Raw genomic sequence first — 22,280 nt, forward strand, 5'->3', positions numbered from 1 at the left:
GACCGAGAAAGACACCATTTCAACCCAGACATGCACATAAAAACACTATAAACGTATCCTTTTTCTGCCTGACCATCCACAACAATTCGTCTTTTGTTTTGAGCAACGTAATAATCAGCGGAGAGAGAGAAGGCGGGAGAAAGGAGAGCCTTGTTGTTAGCTACATCTGCTAAATGACACACACACACACACCACCACCACTCCCCCAGAGCAAAAACAAACATTTTGCCAAAACTAACACTAACACCCAGCCCCCCAACCCCCATTTTGCCCAAAGCCCTGTTATTTGGGTGCTGGATGCACTTAACTAGCCGATGGGAATCATTATTAGTGTATGGGCTAATTATCTTGTTAGGGGAGGAAGGAGGGTGAATTACAGATAGGGAGTCTATTTTGGGGGGTGATTCACCCCCACCCTCCCTCTTTACACAGAACAATACGCAATCACACAAATATCACTCCTCCACGCTCTGTTCTGCCCCAACACAAGAGCAGCAGTCACAACAGCAAACCTATCTTTTACCGGAGAGTACAACATGCCTTTACATAGGTAGCCATAGAACTGGAGTCCAATCAGAACAGGCACGACAAACAGGTTGCTTCGTGGTGCTGGTATTAAGCACAATACAAAAATACACATTCAAAGCAATGTGGATAGGTCTGCTTTTTCCCTTATCAAATGGTAACTTCTCACGTACCGTCATCCTTTTTAGGATGCATTTAGTTCTCCTTTGAAGAGCCACCGGCCGGGTTACAAAGAGCCCTAATCTGGGAGTTCTGGTTCCTTTGTGCCTCGGTTGGCGGATGGTGTGGTGGTGATGGAGAGATGGGGAGGGAGACGCTTTGCTTTCCCTGTTCTCTCTCTCGCCTCTCCCCAGCAGCTCTGAGTAGCACAGCCAGGTAGACAGACACACACACACACACACACTTCTACACACACACACACTTCTGCGCATACACACACTGCTGCGCATACACACACTCGCCACCGCACACACTCATGCGCTCTCACACACACACACACACACACACACACACACACAGTGCCGCACTCCCTAACAGGTCCAGACCCTTTCAGAAAACAAGGGGACTGCCAACAAGACACACCAGCCCAGAGGAAGACTAACGTTATTGCAGGAAACAAGCCAGGTGAAGCCACCAGCAGATAGCATTCTAGGCTAGTAGGAAGCATCTATAGTGCACACAATCACTGCCTGCCTCCAACACATGAGGGGATGAGCTAGCTAGTAACTACAACACACCAGCCATGGAGGCAGAGCACACACACAAATGACATGCAAGCTAAAATCCAGAGAATGACACTGCCGTCAAATCGATTGTCAACGGTGGATAGATGGATCGATGGTTGGAGAGAGATTGCTCACCTGTGTCCTTCCTCCGTTCCTTTCTGCCTCCTTCAGCACATTATCCTGGCTGGTGTGCACATCGAACCGGCACGGAAACGTAGCTACATCCCCTCCTCTCTCGCTGTCCTCTCTCACCGACGTCGCTCTTCTTCTCCCAGTGATTTATTTAATTATTTCCTCTCTCTCTGCCTGCCTCCCCCTCCTCCTCCCTCCCTGTAGCACAGTTGCTACAGCTGTCAGTGTTGCCTTTTTTTGTGGCTATTTAATTCCCTGTTTCTCTCACTTTCTGACGCCTCTCCTCCTCCGTCGACTGCTTTTTTTTGGAGGAACTAATGTGCAGCAAGGGACAAAAGGAGGGAGTGCCTTGAACATTAAGAACCAATATTGTACGGTACAGTGATCTCTCTCTCTCCCTCCCTATCCCTCTATCGTTCTCTCTCTCTCAAAGACATCTCCTCCTGATGTAGCCAGGCATGGGGGTAGTGGTGCTAGCACTAGCGGTAGAGCGTTCGTCCCCGGAGACACAGTGGTACACAGCTGAGGCTGCTGGGAAAACGCGACATGGATGCGGCGCTGAGTAGAGAAGGTGGTGCGAGTACCACTGGAGAGCCCGGTGCAACCTCCGCCTGAGCGCATCCGGGTTTTCAACGCCACCCCCTCCTCCCTCCTCCTCCCTCATCATCCAACACAGAGGGGGGTCTGTTCACACTCCCAAGGCCCAGCCGAGTGCTCAACTAAAGGCTCACACAACGAGCCTGACAAGGCCGGATCAGTAAGCCAGCTAGCGCGCTCCGTTTGGAGGGAGAAGAAGCCTCGTCTTTTGTTGTGAGCTGTGTGTTTTGATTAGGTCTGTGAGGAGGCAAGCTAGCATAGCCTATACTCTGTAGTACAGTAGGGCCTATGTGACAAATCAAATGGAGAGAAGTGCTATAGCAAAAGCCGGAGAATGTAGGCCTACGTTAATCGTTTATACTTACACCATTGTTATCCCACTTTATACCATTTTTATAGTGTATAATTCATCTTAAATCTGGCATCTGCCAATCAATATTCTCCAAAGAGCAAATATTCCGACCGTGAAGATATGTTCTATTCTGTACCATGCTGTCTAGTGAGTGTATTCACCACTGGTTAGTGAGAAATACATGTCTAATACAGCGAGTACATCTAAAGGCTTATAAATAAAACATAGTGATGCTAACAGTCAGTGTGAGGTCGTCCACAAAATAACAGGGGGGAGAGACAAGTATTCAGAGTGGTGGTTTACCACGTTCATTAATAAACAACATTCACCTTGAAGAGCCATTTGCAGCTCAAACAATAAGACCAGCATCATCTAAGATGTGGCTGGAGAAATGTAGCCCCTCTTAAATTCATAGACAGGGCTTTGGATGCAAGGACTGACCATTCATGGTATGAAATGAATGCTTTAACCATGTTTTGAGGCTATACAGTGTGAAACAGCTTGAATTGTGGATTCTGATGGGGTATGACAGTTGAACTAAGCTCATGATGTTATATTCTATGAAAATCAATGCAGGTAGCCTAGCGGTTAAGAGTGTTGCGCCACTAACCGAAAGGTCGCTGGTTTTACTCCCCGAGCTGACTAGGTGAAACAATCCGCCAATGTGCCCTTGAGCAAGGCACTCAACCCGAATTTATGGCGACCCTGGAGCAATAATGGCTGATCCCTGGCCATGACCCCACTCTCCGAGGGTGTCTCAGGGGGAGTGTGATATTCACCCCCAAAAATATTCCAATTCACATGTGTATAATACAGACGTGTACATCTGTGAAATAGGACAAATGTAAGTAACCACCTAATTATTATTATATATCATTCATTTAAAAGTGTAAATATGGATGTACCAATCGCATATTGTCCCATTAATGCATATTAATTTCTGTCTTTGAAGAAGCAGAAAAATCCAAAGGTAAAGACAATAACTGCTTGTACAATAATCGGATTCTGAAATACAGTGACCATGCCTGAATATTTTAAGAGATGCACCAATAAGTTTGTTAAACGGTTTGTTATTGAAGTCTGGATTGAATTTGCCGTTTAAAAAAAATCTGCCATCGAAAAATTCCAGGCGAACACCCTTGGGATTCCGTAATGAGGGCCTGTAGTATTTCCAAACAAATTCCCAATTATGGGAAACGTCCGGAAATATATGGTGGCCCCACCCAGACCAGGGACTTAATTGCATTGACTAAAAATACATTCCTGATTATCTCACTTTTTCCTTTTCGTACTAGCCAATGAGATGTCTGCAAAAAGTAACAGAGATATGACAGAAACCCTGCCTGGCTTAGTACCTACAGTACTGTACTGTACCAACCCCTCAATGTCATTATAAGACTATAAATAAGTACCTACATTACTGTACCAACCCCTCATAATGTCATTATAAGACTATAAATAAGTACCTACATTACAGTACTGTACCAACCCCTCATAATGTCATTATAAGACTTTAAATAAGTACCTACATTACAGTACTGTACCAACCCCTCATAATGTCATTATAAGACTTTAAATAAGTACCTACAGTACTGTACCAACCCCTCATAATGTCATTATAATACTTTAAATAAGTACCTACAGTACTGTACCAACCCCTCATAATGTCATTATAAGACTTTAAATAAGTACCTACAGTACTGCACTGTACCAACCCCTCATAATGTCATTATAAGACTTTAAATAAGTACCTACATTACTGTACTGTACCAACCCCTCATGTCATTATAAGACTATAAATAAGTACCTACAGTACTGTACTGTACCAACCCCTCAATGTCATTATAAGACTATAAAAATAAGTACCTACAGTACTGTACTGTACCAACCCCTCATAATGTCATTATAAGACTTTAAATAAGTACCTACAGTACTGCACTGTACCAACCCCTCATAATGTCATTATAAGACTATAAATAAGTACCTACAGTACTGTACCAACCCCTCATAATGTCATTATAAGACTTTAAATAAGTACCTACAGTACTGTACCAACCCCTCATAATGTCATTATAAGACTATAAATAAGTACCTACAGTACTGTACTGTACCAACCCCTCAATGTCATTATAAGACTATAAATAAGTACCTACATTACTGTACTGTACCAACCCCTCATAATGTCATTATAAGACTATAAATAAGTACCTACATTACTGTACTGTACCAACCCCTCATAATGTCATTATAAGACTATAAATAAGTACCTACATTACTGTACTGTACCAACCCCTCATAATGTCATTATAAGACTATAAATAAGTACCTACATTACTGTACTGTACCAACCCCTCATAATGTCATTATAAGACTATAAATAAGTACCTACATTACTGTACTGTACCAACCCCTCATAATGTCATTATAAGACTATAAATAAGTACCTACATTACTGTACTGTACCGACCCCTCATAATGTCATTATAAGACTTTAAATAAGTACCTACAGTACTGCACTGTACCAACCCCTCATAATGTCCTTATAAGACTTTAAATAAGTACCTACAGTACTGCACCTCATAATGTCATTATAAGACTATAAATAAGTACCTACAGTACTGTACTGTACCAACCCCTCATAATGTCATTATAAGACTTTAAATAAGTACCTACAGTACTGCACTGTACCAACCCCTCATAATGTCATTATAAGACTATAAATAAGTACCTACAGTACTGTACCAACCCCTCATAATGTCATTATAAGACTTTAAATAAGTACCTACAGTACTGTACCAACCCCTCATAATGTCATTATAAGACTTTAAATAAGTACCTACAGTACTGCACTGTACCAACCCCTCATAATGTCATTATAAGACTATAAATAAGTACCTACATTACTGTACCAACCCCTCATAATGTCATTATAAGACTATAAATAAGTACCTACATTACTGTACTGTACCAACCCCTCATAATGTCATTATAAGACTATAAATAAGTACCTACATTACTGTACCAACCCCTCATAATGTCATTATAAGACTATAAATAAGTACCTACATCACTGTACTGTACCAACCCCTCATAATGTCATTATAAGACTATAAATAAGTACCTACAGTACTGTACTGTACCAACCCCTCATAATGTCATTATAAGACTTTCAATAAGTACCTACATTACTGTACTGTACCAACCCCTCATAATGTCATTATAAGACTTTAAATAAGTACCTACAGTACTGCACTGTACCAACCCCTCATAATGTCATTATAAGACTATAAATAAGTACCTACATTACTGTACCAACCCCTCATAATGTCATTATAAGACTATAAATAAGTACCTACATTACTGTACTGTACCAACCCCTCATAATGTCATTATAAGACTATAAATAAGTACCTACATCACTGTACTGTACCAACCCCTCATAATGTCATTATAAGACTATAAATAAGTACCTACAGTACTGTACTGTACCAACCCCTCATAATGTCATTATAAGACTTTAAATAAGTACCTACATTACTGTACTGTACCAACCCCTCATAATGTCATTATAAGACTTTAAATAAGTACCTACAGTACTGCACTGTACCAACCCCTCATAATGTCATTATAAGACTATAAATAAGTACCTACATTACTGTACCAACCCCTCATAATGTCATTATAAGACTATAAATAAGTACCTACAGTACTGTACTGTACCAACCCCTCAATGTCATTATAAGACTATAAATAAGTACCTACATTACTGTACTGTACCAACCCCTCATAATGTCATTATAAGACTATAAATAAGTACCTACATTACTGTACTGTACCAACCCCTCATAATGTCATTATAAGACTATAAATAAGTACCTACATTACTGTACTGTACCAACCCCTCATAATGTCATTATAAGACTATAAATAAGTACCTACATTACTGTACTGTACCAACCCCTCATAATGTCATTATAAGACTATAAATAAGTACCTACAGTACTGTACTGTACCAACCCCTCATAATGTCATTATAAGACTATAAATAAGTACCTACAGTACTGTACTGTACCAACCCCTCATAATGTCATTATAAGACTTTAAATAAGTACCTACAGTAGTGCACTGTACCAACCCCTCATAATGTCATTATAAGACTTTAAATAAGTACCTACAGTACTGTACTGTACCAACCCCTCATAATGTCATTATAAGACTATAAATAAGTACCTACATTACTGTACTGTACCAACCCCTCATAATGTCATTATAAGACTATAAATAAGTACCTACAGTACTGTACTGTACCAACCCCTCATAATGTCATTATAAGACTATAAATAAGTACCTACAGTACTGTACTGTACCGACCCCTCATAATGTCATTATAAGACTTTAAATAAGTACCTACATTACTGTACTGTACCAACCCCTCATAATGTCATTATAAGACTATAAATAAGTACCTACAGTACTGTACCAACCCCTATAATCTTACAATAATCCTGAGTTGTTAACAGCTGGCTTGAGCCTGTTGAAAACTTAAAGATAAATCATATTATGAGTGATAATAAAACAGAAGGGCATCAAAACATGTTGTTATTCCTCATTATACCTGCTGGCTGGTAGGTTTCTATTCTGTCGTCAACATCCATTGTCCTCCAAGAGTTGCTACATATTTTCACACTGCTAGTATTTTATCTGACATCATCACCAGGACATCTCCTCCCACACACTGCTAGTATTTTATCTGACATCATCACCAGGACATCTCCTCCCACACACTGCTAGTATTTTATCTGACATCATCACCAGGACATCTCCTTCCACACACTGCTAGTATTTTATCTGACATCATCACCAGGACATCTCCTCCCACACACTGCTAGTATTTTATCTGACATCATAACCAGGACATCTCCTCCCACACACTGCTAGTATTTTATCTGACATCATCACCAGGACATCTCCTCCCACACACTGCTAGGATTTTATCTGACATCAGCAACAGGACATCTCCTCCCACACACTGCTAGTATTTTATCTGACATCATCAACAGGACATCTCCTCCCACACACTGCTAGTATTTTATCTGACATCATCACCAGGACATCTCCTCCCACACACTGCTAGTATTTTATCTGACATCATCACCAGGACATCTCCTCCCACACACTTCAGCAGCATGCCATGTCTGCCAGGGTGAAGCATTAATGCAAGGCCTATTCTCTATACATTACATTTCCCCCTGTAACTACCCAGAGGACCATAATGCAAAGACGTGTTGGAGCTTTCAACCTGAAAAATATCTAGATATACACTAAATGTCTCCATATGGAGCAGTTCTATATGTATCTTTGCCAAAATCAACCACTTAAATCAGTAATTCAACAGTAATTCAACCAATCAATCAACACAACCAAGGAACACCACATTCTACACAATAAACCCACATATCCCACCTAAAGGGAGGGAGCCTACTACACGTGTAATATGATGGACAGCTAAGAGACAGACCCTCAGACACTGTTACACCCTGTAGAATAAACCCACATATCCCACCTAAAGGGAGGGAGCCTACTGCACGTGTAATATGATGGACAGCTAAGAGACAGACCCTCAGACACTGTTACACCCAGGTGGACACACCCTGAGTCTCACACACCGACATAGTGCAACTGCACCACAACGACCTAACGTATTAGTAGAGTCCCCTCCCCCTCCTCCTCTGAGCCAATAGGAAGGCTATTTCAAGGACAATTTCCTGTTTTTTCCTCTTCCTCCTCCCTCACTCCTCTATGGCCACAGCAGCATTGAGCCAACCCTCTCATACAAAAGCACTGAAAGACTACTGTAGATATCAATATCTACTGTAACTAACTAACCTAAACTAACTCATTTTCTCTGTAGCACAGAGAACGCAAACATAAAACATGTTCCTTACAGATGCATGGACAACAATATACAGAATATATCACATGCTATATGATTACGCATGCACAAAACACAGCAGCATATAAATCACCATGCACACACACATTCAATGATCGCATGTATGTATATTACCTACAGACTGGCGGTCAGCATCCGGTAACTGTGCTCTCCTCATAGAGCAAAGGAAGGGTATGCTGTCTCTGGACAGAGCACAGGCATCCCTTATAACACACCAGCACACACACTCACCAACACACACACCCACCAACACACACACCCACCAACACACACGCTGGCGCACTACCCGGCAAAACATGCTGGCGCAGCAGCATATATGCATTATAGACAACCTGATAGAGAGGGATAGAGAGAGAGCGCGAGATGCCATGATATACCACACAGCAAGAGAGACTATAGGGTGACTTACAAGACATTTAGGTAAGTTATGTTCATCTTCTACGTTAACCATTCTTTAACAATTAGAGAAAGTGGTTCTCATTTCCAACATTAGCGAAGAGCTTAAAATGCACACCATCAGATTGCCTCTCTGTGATGCTGAGAATAGAAAACCCAAACCAGAGGATTCATCGGCACAGACATTTTCAGAACACTGTGTCTCAGTATCACCGCCAGGGAATGTCAGAAGAAACGGAGAGAGGTATCGGTTAACAGAGAGTTATTGTACAGAGGTATCGGTCAACAGACTGTAGGACGCAACAACTAACGAGAAAAATCTGTGCACTGGAACAAAGTTTTCGTAACTGATTGTTTGGACAAATCACTATTTTGCAGGTGTTCGCATCTTTCGAATTTCAGAAGGGGAATGGACATTTTGCCCATATACTTGTCCGTAACTTGCAAAGAGAGGGTGTGGAGCTACGACCCTGCTTCCGCTCCTCGTTCGAATAACTTTTCTAACATGTCTCTCCCTGAAATTAATTGAGAATCTGACACAGTTACGCAAGATTTTAGTTCTGGGTTTCTGAGATTAAGAGATGAAATAGGAAATAGGTGTCAAAGGGAATAGAAGGAGTAGAAAGGAAGAGGGAAAAGAAAGGAAGAGGGAAAAGAAGAGGGGGAGAGAAAGTGCAGGAGTCAGCAGTGAGCTGAAGACGTCAACTGCGGTCACCACCCTTTGAGCGAGAGGAGTGTTAAAACCATGACACTTTATAGAAGGCAATGCTCCGGAACTAAGATGTGCTTAATTTTACCGGGTTGCTTCAGAAAACGTTTGAGTAATGTTCAGCCGGTCTGTTATGCGTGTGCACAGGACCATTTTGACATCATAGAAGTCAAATAGAAAGTGGATTCTTTATCATTAAAGTGCATTTACTGATATAGAAGCACCCATGTCCTCTAAGAGTAACTAAATATGTGTGTGTACCTAGCTTGGTCGTGATTTCATGCTCATTGGTTAAAAGTATATACAATGCATTACAGAAAGTACTCAGACACATTCACTTTTTCCACATTTTGTTACATTGCAGCCTTATTTTCCTCATCAATCGAAACACAATACCCCATAATGACAAAGCAAAAACAGTTTTTAGAAATGTTTGTAAACATAAGTATTCAGATCCTTTAATCAGTACTTTGTTGAAGCACCTTTGGCAGCGATTACAGCCCCGAGTTTTCTTGGGTATGAGGCTGCAAGGTTGGGGCGGCAGTTAGCCTAGTGGTAAGAGCATTGGGCCAGTAACCGAAAGGTTGCTAGATCGAATCCCTGAGCCGACAAGGTAAAAATCTGTCGTTATTCCCCCTGAACAAGGCAGTTAACCCACTGTTCCTAGGCCGTCAAATAAGAATTTGTTCTTAACTGACTTTCCTAGTTAAATAAAGGTAAAAAAATGGGATGGAGAATGGAGTTTCTCCCATTCTTTCAAGCTCTGTTAGATTGGATGGGGGGTGTCTCTCCAGAGATGATCGGATTCAAGTCCGGGCTCTGGCTGGGCCACTCAAGGACATTCAGAGACTTGTTCCGAAGCTACTCCTGCGTTTTCTTGGCTGTGTGCTTAGGGTCGTTGTCCTGTTGGAAGGTGAACCTTCACCCCAGTCTGAGGCCCTGAGTGCTCTGGAGTAGGTTTTCATTAAGAATCTCTCTCTACTTCTCTCTCTCCTCTATCTCCACAGCATGATGCTGCCACCACCATGCTTCACCGGAGGGATGGTGCAAGATTTCCTCCAGACGTTACGCTTGGCATTCAGTCCAAAGAGTCAAATCTTGGTTTCTTGACCAACTCCAAGCGGGCTGTCATGTGCCTTTTACTGAAGAGTGGCTTCCGTCTGGCCACCTGAGCTCAATTTCGAGTCTATTAACAAAAGGGTCTGAATACATTCATTTTTAATACATTTGCAAACATTTCTAAAAACCTGTATTCGCTTTGTCATTATGGGGTATTGTGTGTAGATTGATGAGTAATTATTATTTTTTAAATACATTTTAGAATAAGGCTGTAATGTAACAAAATGTGGAAAAAGTAAAGGGGTCTGAATACTTTGCGAATGCACTGTATAGCGACCGTATGCTTTTATTTTGTATAATGGATTCTATGCACAGTATAGTATAATAACATATTTGCTAGCCTATTAAGCCCCTGAGGAAATCAAGAAACGTAAGTGGTGGCCGGACGTCTTTCTAACATCTGCAGTCAATGAACAGATCAATTGGCAGTAATTGCATATTCCCCATTTGGACCCTTGAGGACCGATGTTGAGTATGGACTGGCTGGTGAACTAGGCTAACCTCTGTTTGTTTGCAGGGAAATTCGAGAGACGTTTGGGACGAGACCGTGTGAGGGAACAGTTTCTAATGTGACTCTTCCTTCTTGGTCAGGGGTTCCCAAACTCTTTCACTCGGGCCCCTCTTCCAGCATTGTGGAACATCGCGCACGCACCACGTCTATATCTATGTACACAAACGGTTCACACCCCTCTTGTTGGTGGAGATCATTTTGCAGTTTTAAAGCTAATTTTCTTTAAATTCTAAACCTTTTGCTATGTCTAATGTGTATTAATTTATTATTTGAGTGACAAAACAATTACAACAATATCAATGGGCTAAAAAACCGAAAGAAAAATAACAGCTGACATGGGCTAGTTGATCTGGAAGTTTCTGACAAATTGTAAATATCTCTCTAAGGTTTGCAAAGACTAACCATGACAAGACGAACTAATGATGCACAACCCAATTTCAAAAATCGATCTTGTGCATTATATGATTACAACTTTCAAGAGCAAGTTTAAAGCCAGACACCGACCCCTCGCGTGCCCCACAGTTTGGGAATCACTGTTCTAGGTGGTCTAATTTTCTGTGACAGCCAGACAAGTGGTGTTGTCAAACACCTTGTATCCAGGGTGCCTTGGTTTCTCCCTCAGAGGACAGGATGAGGAATCTGAACTGCCAGTTAGTGGAGTGAACACTGAACACCACGAAGGTAGAGGAGCATGCCATGTTACACTACCAAAGAATGAAGGGAAGGTGGTTAACTAACTATAAATAACTTCATTGTTTCATTTCACAGTCAACTATTCAATTCATTTACAATCAGTAAGCTAATGCTAATACTCTTGTTTGTTTGCTAGCCAGCTACAGAAAGCTGCTTCACGGAAACCAGGTGTAATACATGTGTATAATATGTAGCACTAGTACTCACGGTCTTCTCCTGGACATGGCATACCTGGCTTCACTGGGATACTGGGGAAGACTGCAAGAGAATGATGAACGACAACTATGAATATCCAGAGACATGTCCAATCTAAACCTCTGAACATACTGATTAATGGCTACTCAAATGAATGTGTATATATCCTAAACCACTGAATTAAAAGTAAATTATTTGCATTGAGATAATAGTAAAATTATTGCAGAGGAGGAGGTGAAAAGAGAAGAGAGGAGGTGAAAAGAGAACAGAGAAGAGTAAGTGAAAAGAGAACAGAGAGGAGGAGGTGAAAAGAGAACAGAGAGGAGGAGGTGAAAAGAGAACAGAGAATAGGAGGTGAAAAGAGAACAGAGAGGAGGAGGTGAAAAGAGAACAGAGAAGAGGAGGTGAAAAGAGAAGTAGAGGACGAGGTGAAAAGAGAAGTAGAGGAGAAAAGAGAAGTAGAGGACGAGGTGAAAAGAGAAGTAGAGGACGAGGTGAAAAGAGAAGTAGAGGACGAGGTGAAAAGAGAAGTAGAGGACGAGGTGAAAAGAGAAGTAGAGGACGAGGTGAAAAGAGAAGTAGAGGACGAGGTGAAAAGAGAAGTAGAGGACGAGGTGAAAAGAGAACAGAGAGGACGAGGTGAAAGAGAACAGAGAAGAGGAGGTGAAAAGAGAACAGAGAAGAGGTGACAAGAGAACAGAGAAGAGTAAGTGAAAAGAGAAGTAGAGGACGAGGTGAAAAGAGAACAGAGAAGAGTAGGTGAAAAGAGAACAGAGAAGAGGAGGTGAAAAGAGAAAGTAAGTGAAAAGAGAACAGAGAAGAGGAGGTGACAAGAGAACAGAGAAGAGGAGGTGACAAGAGAACAGAGAGGAGGAGGTGACAAGAGAACAGAGAGGAGGAGGTGACAAGAGAACAGAGAGGAGGTAGTGACAAGAGAACAGAGAAGAGGAGGTGACAAGAGAACAGAGAGGAGGAGGTGAAAAGAGAACAGAGAAGAGGAGGTGACAAGAGAACAGAGAGGAGGAAGTGACAAGAGAACAGAGATGAGGAGGTGAAAAGAGAACAGAGAACAGAGAGGATGAGGTGAAAAGAGAAGTAGAGGAGGTGAAAAGAGAACAGAGAGGAGAAGGTGAAAAGAGAACAGAGAAGAGTAGTGAAAAGAGAACAGAGAAGAGGTGAATAGAGAACAGAGAAGAGGAGGTGAATAGAGAACAGAGAAGAGGAGGTGAATAGAGAACAGAGAATAGGAGGTGAAAAGAGAACAGAGAATAGGAGGTGAAAAGAGAACAGAGAATAGGAGGTGAAAAGAGAACAGAGAAGAGTAGTGAAAAGAGAACAGAGAAGAAAAAGAGAACAGAGAAGAGTAGTGAAAAGAGAACAGAGAAGAGAATAGGAGAAGAGTGAATAGAGAACAGAGAGAGGTGAATAGAGAACAGAGAATAGTAGGTGAAAAGAGAACAAGAATAGGACAGAGAGGAGGAGGTGAAAAGAGAACAGAGAGGAGGAGGTGAAAAGAGAACAGAGAAGAGGAGGTGAAAAGAGAACAGAGAAGAGGTGACAAGAGTAAGTGAAAAGAGAACAGAGAGGAGGAGGTGAAAAGAGAACAGAAGTGACAAGAGAACAGAGAGGAGGTGAAAAGAGAACAAGAGAACAAGAGAACAGAGAGGATGAGGTGAAAAGAGAACAGAGAGGAGGAGGTGAAAAGAGAACAGAGGAGGAGGTGAAAAGAGAACAGAGAGGAGGAGGTGAAAAGAGAACAGAGAAGAGGAGGTGAATAGAGAACAGAGAAGAGGAGGTGAATAGAGAACAGAGAAGAGGACAGAGAAGAGGAGGTGAAAAGTGAAAAGAGAACAGAGAATAGGAGGTGAAAAGAGAACAGAGAATAGGAGGTGAAAAGAGAACAGAGAGGAGGTGAAAAGAGAACAGAGAAGAGGAGGTGAAAAGAGAACAGAGAGAAGTAGAGAGAAGTGAGAAGTAGAGGACAAGAGAACAGAGAAGAGTAAGTGAAAAGAGAAGTAGAGGACAGAGAAGAAAAGGAGGTGAAAAGAGAAGAACAGAGAAAAGAGAACAGAGAGGACGAGGTGAAAAGAGAACAGAGAGGAGGTGAAAAGAGAACAGAGAAGAGGAGGTGAAAAGAGAACAGAGAAGAGTAAGTGAAAAGAACAGAGAAGTAGAGGACGAGAAAAGAGTAGGTGAAAAGAGAACAGAGAAGAGTAGAGAAAGAGAAGAACAGAGAAGAGGAGGTGAAGAGAACAGAGAGGAGGAGGTGAAAAGAGAACAGAGAAGAGGAGGTGAAAAGAGAACAGAGAATAGGAGGTGAAAAGAGAACAGAGAATAGGAGGTGAAAAGAGAACAGAGAGGAGGAGGTGAAAAGAGAACAGAGAGGAGGAGGTGAAAAGAGAACAGAGAAGAGGAGGTGAAAAGAGAAGTAGAGGACGAGGTGAAAAGAGAAGTAGAGGACGAGGTGAAAAGAGAACAGAGAAGAGTAGGTGAAAAGAGAACAGAGAAGAGGAGGTGAAAAGAGAACAGAGAAGAGGAGGTGACAAGAGAACAGAGAAGAGTAAGTGAAAAGAGAACAGAGAAGAGTAAGTGAAAAGAGAACAGAGAAGAGTAAGTGAAAAGAGAACAGAGAAGAGTAAGTGAAAAGAGAACAGAGAAGAGTAAGTGAAAAGAGAACAGAGAAGAGTAAGTGAAAAGAGAACAGAGAAGAGGAGGTGAAAAGAGAACAGAGAAGAGGAGGTGAAAAGAGAACAGAGAAGAGGAGGTGAATAGAGAACAGAGAAGAGGAGGTGAAAAGAGAACAGAGGAGGAGGTGAAAAGAGAACAGAGAGGAGGAGGTGAAAAGAGAACAGAGAAGAGTAGTGAAAAGAGAACAGAGAAGAGGAGGTGAATAGAGAACAGAGAAGAGGAGGTGAATAGAGAACAGACAAGAGGAGGTGAAAAGAGAACAGAGAATAGGAGGTGAAAAGAGAACAGAGAATAGGAGGTGAAAAGAGAACAGAGAATAGGAGGTGAAAAGAGAACAGAGAGGAGGTGAAAAGAGAACAGAGAAGAGGAGGTGAAAGAGAAGTGAAAGTAGGACGAGAAAAGAGAAGTAGAGGACAGAGAAGTAGAGGAAAGGTGAAAAAGTAGAGGAAAAAGAGAACAGAAAAGAGAAGAGAGGTGAAAAGAGAACAGAGAAAAGAGAAGTAGAGGTGAAAAGAGAGACGAAAAGAGAACAGAGAGGACAGGTGAAAAGAGAACAGAGAAGAGGAGGTGAAAAGAGAACAGAGAAGAGGTGACAAGAGAACAGAGGTGAAAAGAGAACAGAGAAGAGTAGGTGAAAAGAGAACAGAGAAGAGTAGGTGAAAAGAGAACAAGAGAACAGAGAAGAGGAGGTGAAAAGAGAACAGAGAAGAGGAGGTGAAAAGAGAACAGAGAAGGAGGTGAGGTGAAAAGAGAACAGAGAGGAGGAGAAAAGAGAACAGAGAAGAGTGAAAGAGAACAGAGAGAGAGGGACGGGTGAAAAGAGAACAGAGAAGAGTAGGTGAAAGAGAACAGAAAGAGAGGTGAAGAGAACAGAGAAAAGAGAAGAGAGGACGAGGTGAAAAGAGAACAGAGAAGAGTAAGTGAAAAGAGACAGAGAAGAGGAGGTGAAAAGAGAACAGAAAGAAAAGAACAGAGAAGAGTAAAGAAAAGAGAACAGAGAAGAGAGGAGGTGAAAAGAGAACAGACAGAGAAGAGGAGGTGAAAAGGAACAGGTGAAAAAGAGAACAGAGAATAGGAGGTGAAAAGAGAACAGAGAGGAGGAGGTGAAAAGAGAACAGAGAAGAGGAGGTGAAAAGAGAAGTAGAGGACGAGGTGAAAAGAGAAGTAGAGGACGAGGTGAAAAGAGAAGTAGAGGACGAGGTGAAAAGAGAAGTAGAGGACGAAAGAAAAGTAGAGGACAGAAAAGAGAAGTAGACGAGGTGAAAAGAGAACAGAGAGGACGAGGTGACAAGAGAACAGAGAAGAGGAGGTGAAAAGAGAACAGAGAAGAGGAGGTGAAAAGAGAACAGAGAAGAGGAGGTGAAAAGAGAACAGAGAAGAGGAGGTGACAAGAGAACAGAGAAGAGTAAGTGAAAAGATAAGTAGAGGACGAGGTGAAAAGAGAACAGAGAAGAGTAGGTGAAAAGAGAACAGAGAAGAGGAGGTGAAAAGAGAACAGAGAAGAGTAAGAAAAGGAGAGTGACAAGAAAAGAGAACAGAGAAGAGTAAGTGAAAAGAACAGAGAAGAGTAAGTGAAAAGAGAACAGAGAAGAGTAAGAAAAGAGAACAGAGAAGAGTAAGTGAAAAGAGAACAGAGAAGAGTAAGAGAACAGAGAAGAGTAAGTGAAAACAGAACAGAGAAGAGAAAAGAGAACAGAGAAGAGGTGAAAAGAGAACAGAGAAGAGGAGGTGAAAAGAGAACAGAGAAGAGTAAGTGAAAAGAGAACAGAGAAGAGGAGGTGAAAAGAGAACAGAGAAGAGGAGGTGAAAAGAGAACAGAGAAGAGGAGGTGAAAAGAGAACAGAGAAGAGGAGGTGAAAAGAGAACAGAGAAGAGGAGGTGAAAAGAGAACAGAGAAGAACAAAAGAGAACAGAGAAGAGGTGACAAGAGAACAGAGAAGAGGAGGTGACAAGAGAACAGAGAAGAGGAGGTGAAAGAGAAACAGAGAAGAGAGGTGACAAGAGAACAGAGAAGAGGAGGTGACAAGAGAACAGAGAAGAGGAGGTGAAAAGAACAGAGAAGGAGGTGACAGAGAAGAGAGGAGGTGACAAGAGAACAGAGAGGAGGAGGTGACAAGAGAAGAGAGAAGGTGAAAAGAGAACAAGAGAGAAAAAGAGAACAGAGAGGAGGAGGTGAAAAGAGAACAAGAGGAGGAGGAGAAAAGAGAACAGAGAGGAGGAGGTGAAAAGAGAACAGAGAAGAGTAAGTGAAAAGAGAACAGAGAAGAGTAAGTGAAAAGAGAACAGAGAGGTGAATAGAGAAGTAGAGGAGGTGAATAGAGAACAGAGAATAGGAGGTGAAAAGAGAACAGAGAATAGGAGGTGAAAAGAGAACAGAGAATAGGAGGTGAAAAGAGAACAGAGAATAGGAGGTGAAAAGAGAACAGAGAAGAGTAAGTGAAAAGAGAACAGAGAAGAGTAAGTGAAAAGAGAACAGAGAAGAGTAAGTAAAAAGAGAACAGAGAAGAGTAAGTGAAAAGAGAACAGAGAAAAGTGAAAAGAGAACAGAGAAAAGAGAACAGAGAAGAGTAAGTGAAAAGAGAACAGAGAGGAGGTAAAAAAAGAACAGAGAAGAGGTGAAAAGAGAAGAGGTGAAAAGAGAACAGAGAAGAGTAGGTGAAAAGAGAACAGAGAAGAGTAAGTGAAAAGAGAACAGAGAAGAGTACGTGAAAAGAGAACAGAGAAGAGGAGGTGAAAAGAGAACAGAGAAGAGGAGGTGAAAAGAGAACAGAGAAGAGTAGTGAAAAGAGAACAGAGAGAGTAGAGGAACAGAGTGAAAAGAGAACAGAGAAGAGGAGGTGACAAGAGAACAGAGAAGAGGAGGTGACAAGAGAACAGAGAAGAGGAGGTGACAAGAGAACAGAGAAGAGGAGGTGAAAGAGAACAGAGAAGAGGAGGTGACAAGAGAGAGAGGAGGAGGTGACAAGAGAACAGTGACAAGAGAACAGAGAAGAGTAAGTGAAAAGAGAAAAGAGAGGTGAAAAGAGAACAGAGAGGAGGAGGTGAAAAGAGAACAGAGAAGAGTAAGAAAAGAGAAGTAGAGGAGGTGAAGGTGAATAGAAAGAATAGAAATAGAGAACAGAGAATAGGAGGTGAAAAGAGAACAGAGAAGAGTAGTGAAAAGAGAACAGAGAAGAGTAGTGAAAAGAGAAGTAGAGGACGAGGTGAAAAGAGAAGGACAGAGAAGAGGAGGTGAAAAGAGAAGAGAAGGAGAGGTGACAAGAGAACAGAGAGGAGGAGGTGAAAAGAGAACAGAGAAGAGGAGGTGAAAAGAGAACAAGAGAACAGAGAAGAGGAGGAACAGAGAAGAGTGAAAAGAGAACAGAGAAGTGAAAGAGAACAGAGAAGAGGAGGTGAAAAGAGAACAGAGAAGAGGTGAAAAGAGAACAGAGAAGAGTAAGTGAAAAAGAGAACAGAGAAGAGTAAGTGAAAAGAGAACAGAGAAGAGAGAACAGAGAAGAGTAAGTGAAAAGAGAACAGAGAAGAGTAAGTGAAAAGAGAACAGAGAAGAGAGGAGGTGAAAAGAGAACAGAGAAGAGGAGGTGAAAAGAGAACAGAGAAGAGGAGGTGAAAAGAGAACAGAGAAGAGTAAGTGAAAAGAGAACAGAGAAGAGTGAAAAGAAAACAGAGAAGAGGAGGTGAAAAAAACAGAGAAGAGTAAGAAAAGAGAACAGAGAAGAGGAGGTGAAAAGAGAACAGAGAAGAGGAGGTGAAAAGAGAACAGAGAAGAGTAAGAGAGAACAGAGAGGAGGAGGTGAAAAGAGAACAGAGAAGAGGAGAGAAAAGTGAAAAGAGAACAGAGAGGAGGAGGTGAAAAGAGAACAGAGAGGAGGAGGTGAAAAGAGAACAGAGAGGAGGAGGTGAAAAGAGAACAGAGAAGAGGAGGTGAAAAGAGAACAGAGAAGATCAAGTGAAAAGAGAACAGAGAGGAGGTAGAAGGAGGAGGTGAATAGAGAACAGAGAATGAAAAGAGAGAGAAGTAAAAGAGAGGTGAAAAGAGAACAGAGAAGAGTAAGAAAAGAGAAGTAGAGGACGAGAAAAGAAAGTAGAGAGAGAAGTAGAGGACGAGGTGAAAAGAGAAGTAGAGGACGAGGTGAAAAGAGAACAGAGAGGACGAGGTGACAAGAGAACAGAGAATAGGAGGTGAAAAGAGAACAGAGAAGAGGAGGTGAAAGAGAACAGAGAAGAGTAGGTGAAAAGAGAACAGAGAAGAGTAGTGAAAAGAGAACAGAGAAGAGGAGGTGAAAAGAGAACAGAGAAGAGGAAAAGAGAACAGAGAGAAAGAGAAGAGAAGAGGTGAAAAGAGAACAGAGAAGAGTAGGTGAAAAGAGAACAGAGAAGAGGAGGTGACAAGAGAACAGAGAAGAGGAGGTGACAAGAGAACAGAGAAGAGGAGGTGAAAGAGAACAGAGAAGAGGAGGTGAAAGAGAACAGAGAAGAGGAGGTGACAGAGAGAAGAGGATGTGAAAGAGAACAGAGAGGAGGAGGTGACAAGAGAACAGAGAGAGAGGTGAAAAGAGAACAGAGAGGAGGAGGTGAAAAGAGAACAGAGAAGAGGAGAACAGAGAGGAGGTGAAAAGAGAACAGAGAGAGGAGGTGAAAAGAGAACAGAGAGGAGGAGGTGAAAAGAGAACAGAGAAGAGAACAGAGGTGAAAAGAGAAAGGAGGAGATGAACAGAGAAGAGAACAGAAAGGAGGAGATGAAAAGAGAAAGAAAAGAGAACAGAGAAGAGAGAAGAGTGAAAAGAGAACAGAGAAGAGGAGGTGAAAAGAGAACAGAGAAGAGGAGGTGAAAAGAACAGACAAGAACAGAGAGAACAGAGAATAGAGAAAAGAGAACAGAGAATAGGAGGTGAAAAGAGAACAGAGAATAGAGGAGGAGGTGAAAAGAGAACAGAGAAGAGGAGGTGAAAAGAGAAAAGAGAAGAGAGAGAAGAAAGAGAAGTAAAAGAGAAGAGTGAAAAGAGAACAGAGAAAAGAGAAGTAGAGGACGAGGTGAAAAGAGAACAGAGAAGAAAAGGAGGTGAAAAGAGAACAGAGAAGAGGAGGTGAAAAGAGAACAGAGAGAAGAGTAGGTGAAAAGAGAACAGAGAAGAGTAAGTGAAAAGAGAACAGAAGAAGAACAGAGAAGAGTAAAAGAGAAAAGAGAAAAAGAGAACAGAGAAGAGGAGGTGAAAAGAGAACAGAGAAGAGTAAGTGAAAAGAGAACAGAGAAGAGTAAGTGAAAAGAGAACAGAGAAGAGGAGGTGAAAAGAGAACAGAGAAGAGGAGGTGAAAAGAGAACAGAGAAGAGTAGGTGAAAAGAGAACAGAGAAGAGGAGGTGAAAAGAGAACAGAGAAGAGGAGGTGAAAAGAGAACAGAGAAGAGGAGGTGAAAAGAGAGAGAAGGAGGTGAGGTGAAAAGAAAAGAAGAACAGAGAAGAGGAGAAGTGAAAAAAAGAGAACAGAGAGGAGGAGGTGAAAAGAAAGTAGAGGACGAGGTGAAAGAGAAGTGAAAAGAGAACAGAGAGGTGAAAAGAGAACAGAGTGAAGGTGACAAGAGAACAGAGAAGAGGAGGTGAAAAGAGAACAGAGAAGAGGAGGTGAAAAGAGAACAGAGAAGAGGAGGTGACAAGAGAACAGAGAAGAGGAGGTGAAAAGAGAACAGAGAAGAGGAGGTGAAAAGAGAACAGAGAAGAGGAGGTGAAAAGAGAACAGAGAAGAGGAGGTGAAAAGAGAACAGAGAAGAGGAGAAAAGAGAACAGAGAAGAGGAGGTGACAAGAGAACAGAGAAGAGGGAGGTGACAAGAGAACAGAGAAGAGGAGGTGACAAGAGAACAGAGAAGAGGAGGTGAAAGAGAACAGAGAAGAGGAGGTGAAAAGAGAACAGAGAAGAGGAGGTGAAAAGAGAACAGAGAATAGGAGGTGAAAAGAGAACAGAGAATAGGAGGTGAAAAGAGAACAGAGAAGAGGAGGTGAAAAGAGAAGTAGAGGACGAGGTGAAAAGAGAAGTAGAGGACGAGGTGAAAAGAGAAGTAGAGGACGAGGTGAAAAGAGAAGTAGAGGACGAGGTGAAAAGAGAAGTAGAGGACGAGGTGAAAAGAGAAGTAGAGGACGAGGTGAAAAGAGAAGTAGAGGACGAGGTGAAAAGAGAAGTAGAGGACGAGGTGAAAAGAGAACAGAGAGGACGAGGTGACAAGAGAACAGAGAAGAGGAGGTGAAAAGAGAACAGAGAAGAGGAGGTGAAAAGAGAACAGAGAAGAGGAGGTGAAAGAGAACAGAGAAGAGTAAGAAAAGATAAGTAGAGAAGAGTAAAAAGAGAACAGAGAAGAGTAGGTGAAAAGAGAACAGAGAAGAGGAGGTGAAAAGAGAACAGAGAAAGTGAAAAGAGAAGTAGAGGACAAGGTGAAAAGAGAACAGAGAGAGTAAGTGAAAAGAGAACAGAGAAGAGTAAGTGAAAAGAGAACAGAGAAGAGGAGGTGAAAAAAGAGAACAGAGAAGACAGGTGAAAAGAGAAGAGGAGGTGAAAAAAGAGAACAGAGAGGACGAGGTGAAAAGAGAAGAGGGACAGGTGAAAAGAAGAAGTAGGGAGAGGTGAAAAGAGAAGAGAGGACGAGGTGAAAAGAGAACAGAGAGAACAAGAGAACAGAGAAGAGGAGGTGAAAAGAGAACAGAGAAGAGGAGGTGAAAAGAGAACAGAGAAGAGGAGGTGAAAAGAGAACAGAGAAGAGGAGGTGAAAAGAGAACAGAGAAGAGGAGGTGAAAAGAGAACAGAGAAGAGGAGGTGAAAGAGAACAGAGAAGAAAAAAGAGAACAGAGAAGAGGAGGTGAAAGAGAGAACAAGAGAAGAGAGAGAGGTGAAAGAGAAAGAGAAGAGGAGGTGAAAAGAGAACAGAGAGGAGGTGAAAAGAGAACAGAGAAGAGGAGGTGAAAAGAGAACAGAGAATAGGAGGTGAAAAGAGAACAGAGAGGAGGTGAAAAGAGAACAGAGAGGAGGAGGTGAAAAGAGAACAGAGAAGGAGGTGAAAAGAGAAGTAGAGTGAAAAGAGAACAGAAAAGAAGAGAGAGGTGAAAAGAGAACAGAGAAGAAAAGAGGAGAGGACGGTGAAAAGAGAACAGAAAAGAGAACAGAGGAGGGTGACAAGAGAACAGAGAAGAGGAGGTGAAAGAGAACAGAGAAGAGGAGGTGAAAAGAGAACAGAGAAGAGGAGGTGAAAAGAGAACAGAGAAGAGGAGGTGACAAGAGAACAGAGAAGAGTAAGTGAAAAGATAAGTAGAGGACGAGGTGAAAAGAGAACAGAGAAGAGTAGGTGAAAAGAGAACAGAGAAGAGGAGGTGAAAAGAGAACAGAGAAGAGTAAGTGAAAAGAGAAGTAGAGGACAAGGTGAAAAGAGAACAGAGAAGAGTAAGTGAAAAGAGAACAGAGAAGAGTAAGTGAAAAGAGAACAGAGAAGAGTAAGTGAAAAGAGAACAGAGAAGAGTAAGTGAAAAGAGAACAGAGAAGAGTAAGTGAAAAGAGAACAGAGAAGAGTAAGTGAAAACAGAACAGAGAAGAGTAAGTGAAAAGAGAACAGAGAAGAGGAGGTGAAAAGAGAACAGAGAAGAGGAGGTGAAAAGAGAACAGAGAAGAGTAAGTGAAAAGAGAACAGAGAAGAGGAGGTGAAAAG

General features: G+C 41.7%; 1 protein-coding gene across 1 annotated transcript in view; it reads right to left on the reverse strand.

Annotated features, from left to right (window-relative positions):
• Positions 1-22,280, reverse strand: part of LOC115102597 (protein kinase C, zeta) — a 168,953-nt gene that overhangs the window by 115,612 nt on the left and 31,061 nt on the right. Inside the window, exon 4 of the mRNA XM_029622706.2 lies at positions 11,920-11,970. Coding sequence (XP_029478566.2) covers positions 11,920-11,970 — 51 coding nt within the window. The remainder of the gene's footprint in view (positions 1-11,919; positions 11,971-22,280) is intronic.

Source organism: Oncorhynchus nerka, linkage group LG20 (genome assembly GCF_034236695.1).
Source record: "Oncorhynchus nerka isolate Pitt River linkage group LG20, Oner_Uvic_2.0, whole genome shotgun sequence".
Classification (NCBI taxonomy): Eukaryota; Metazoa; Chordata; class Actinopteri; order Salmoniformes; family Salmonidae; genus Oncorhynchus; species Oncorhynchus nerka.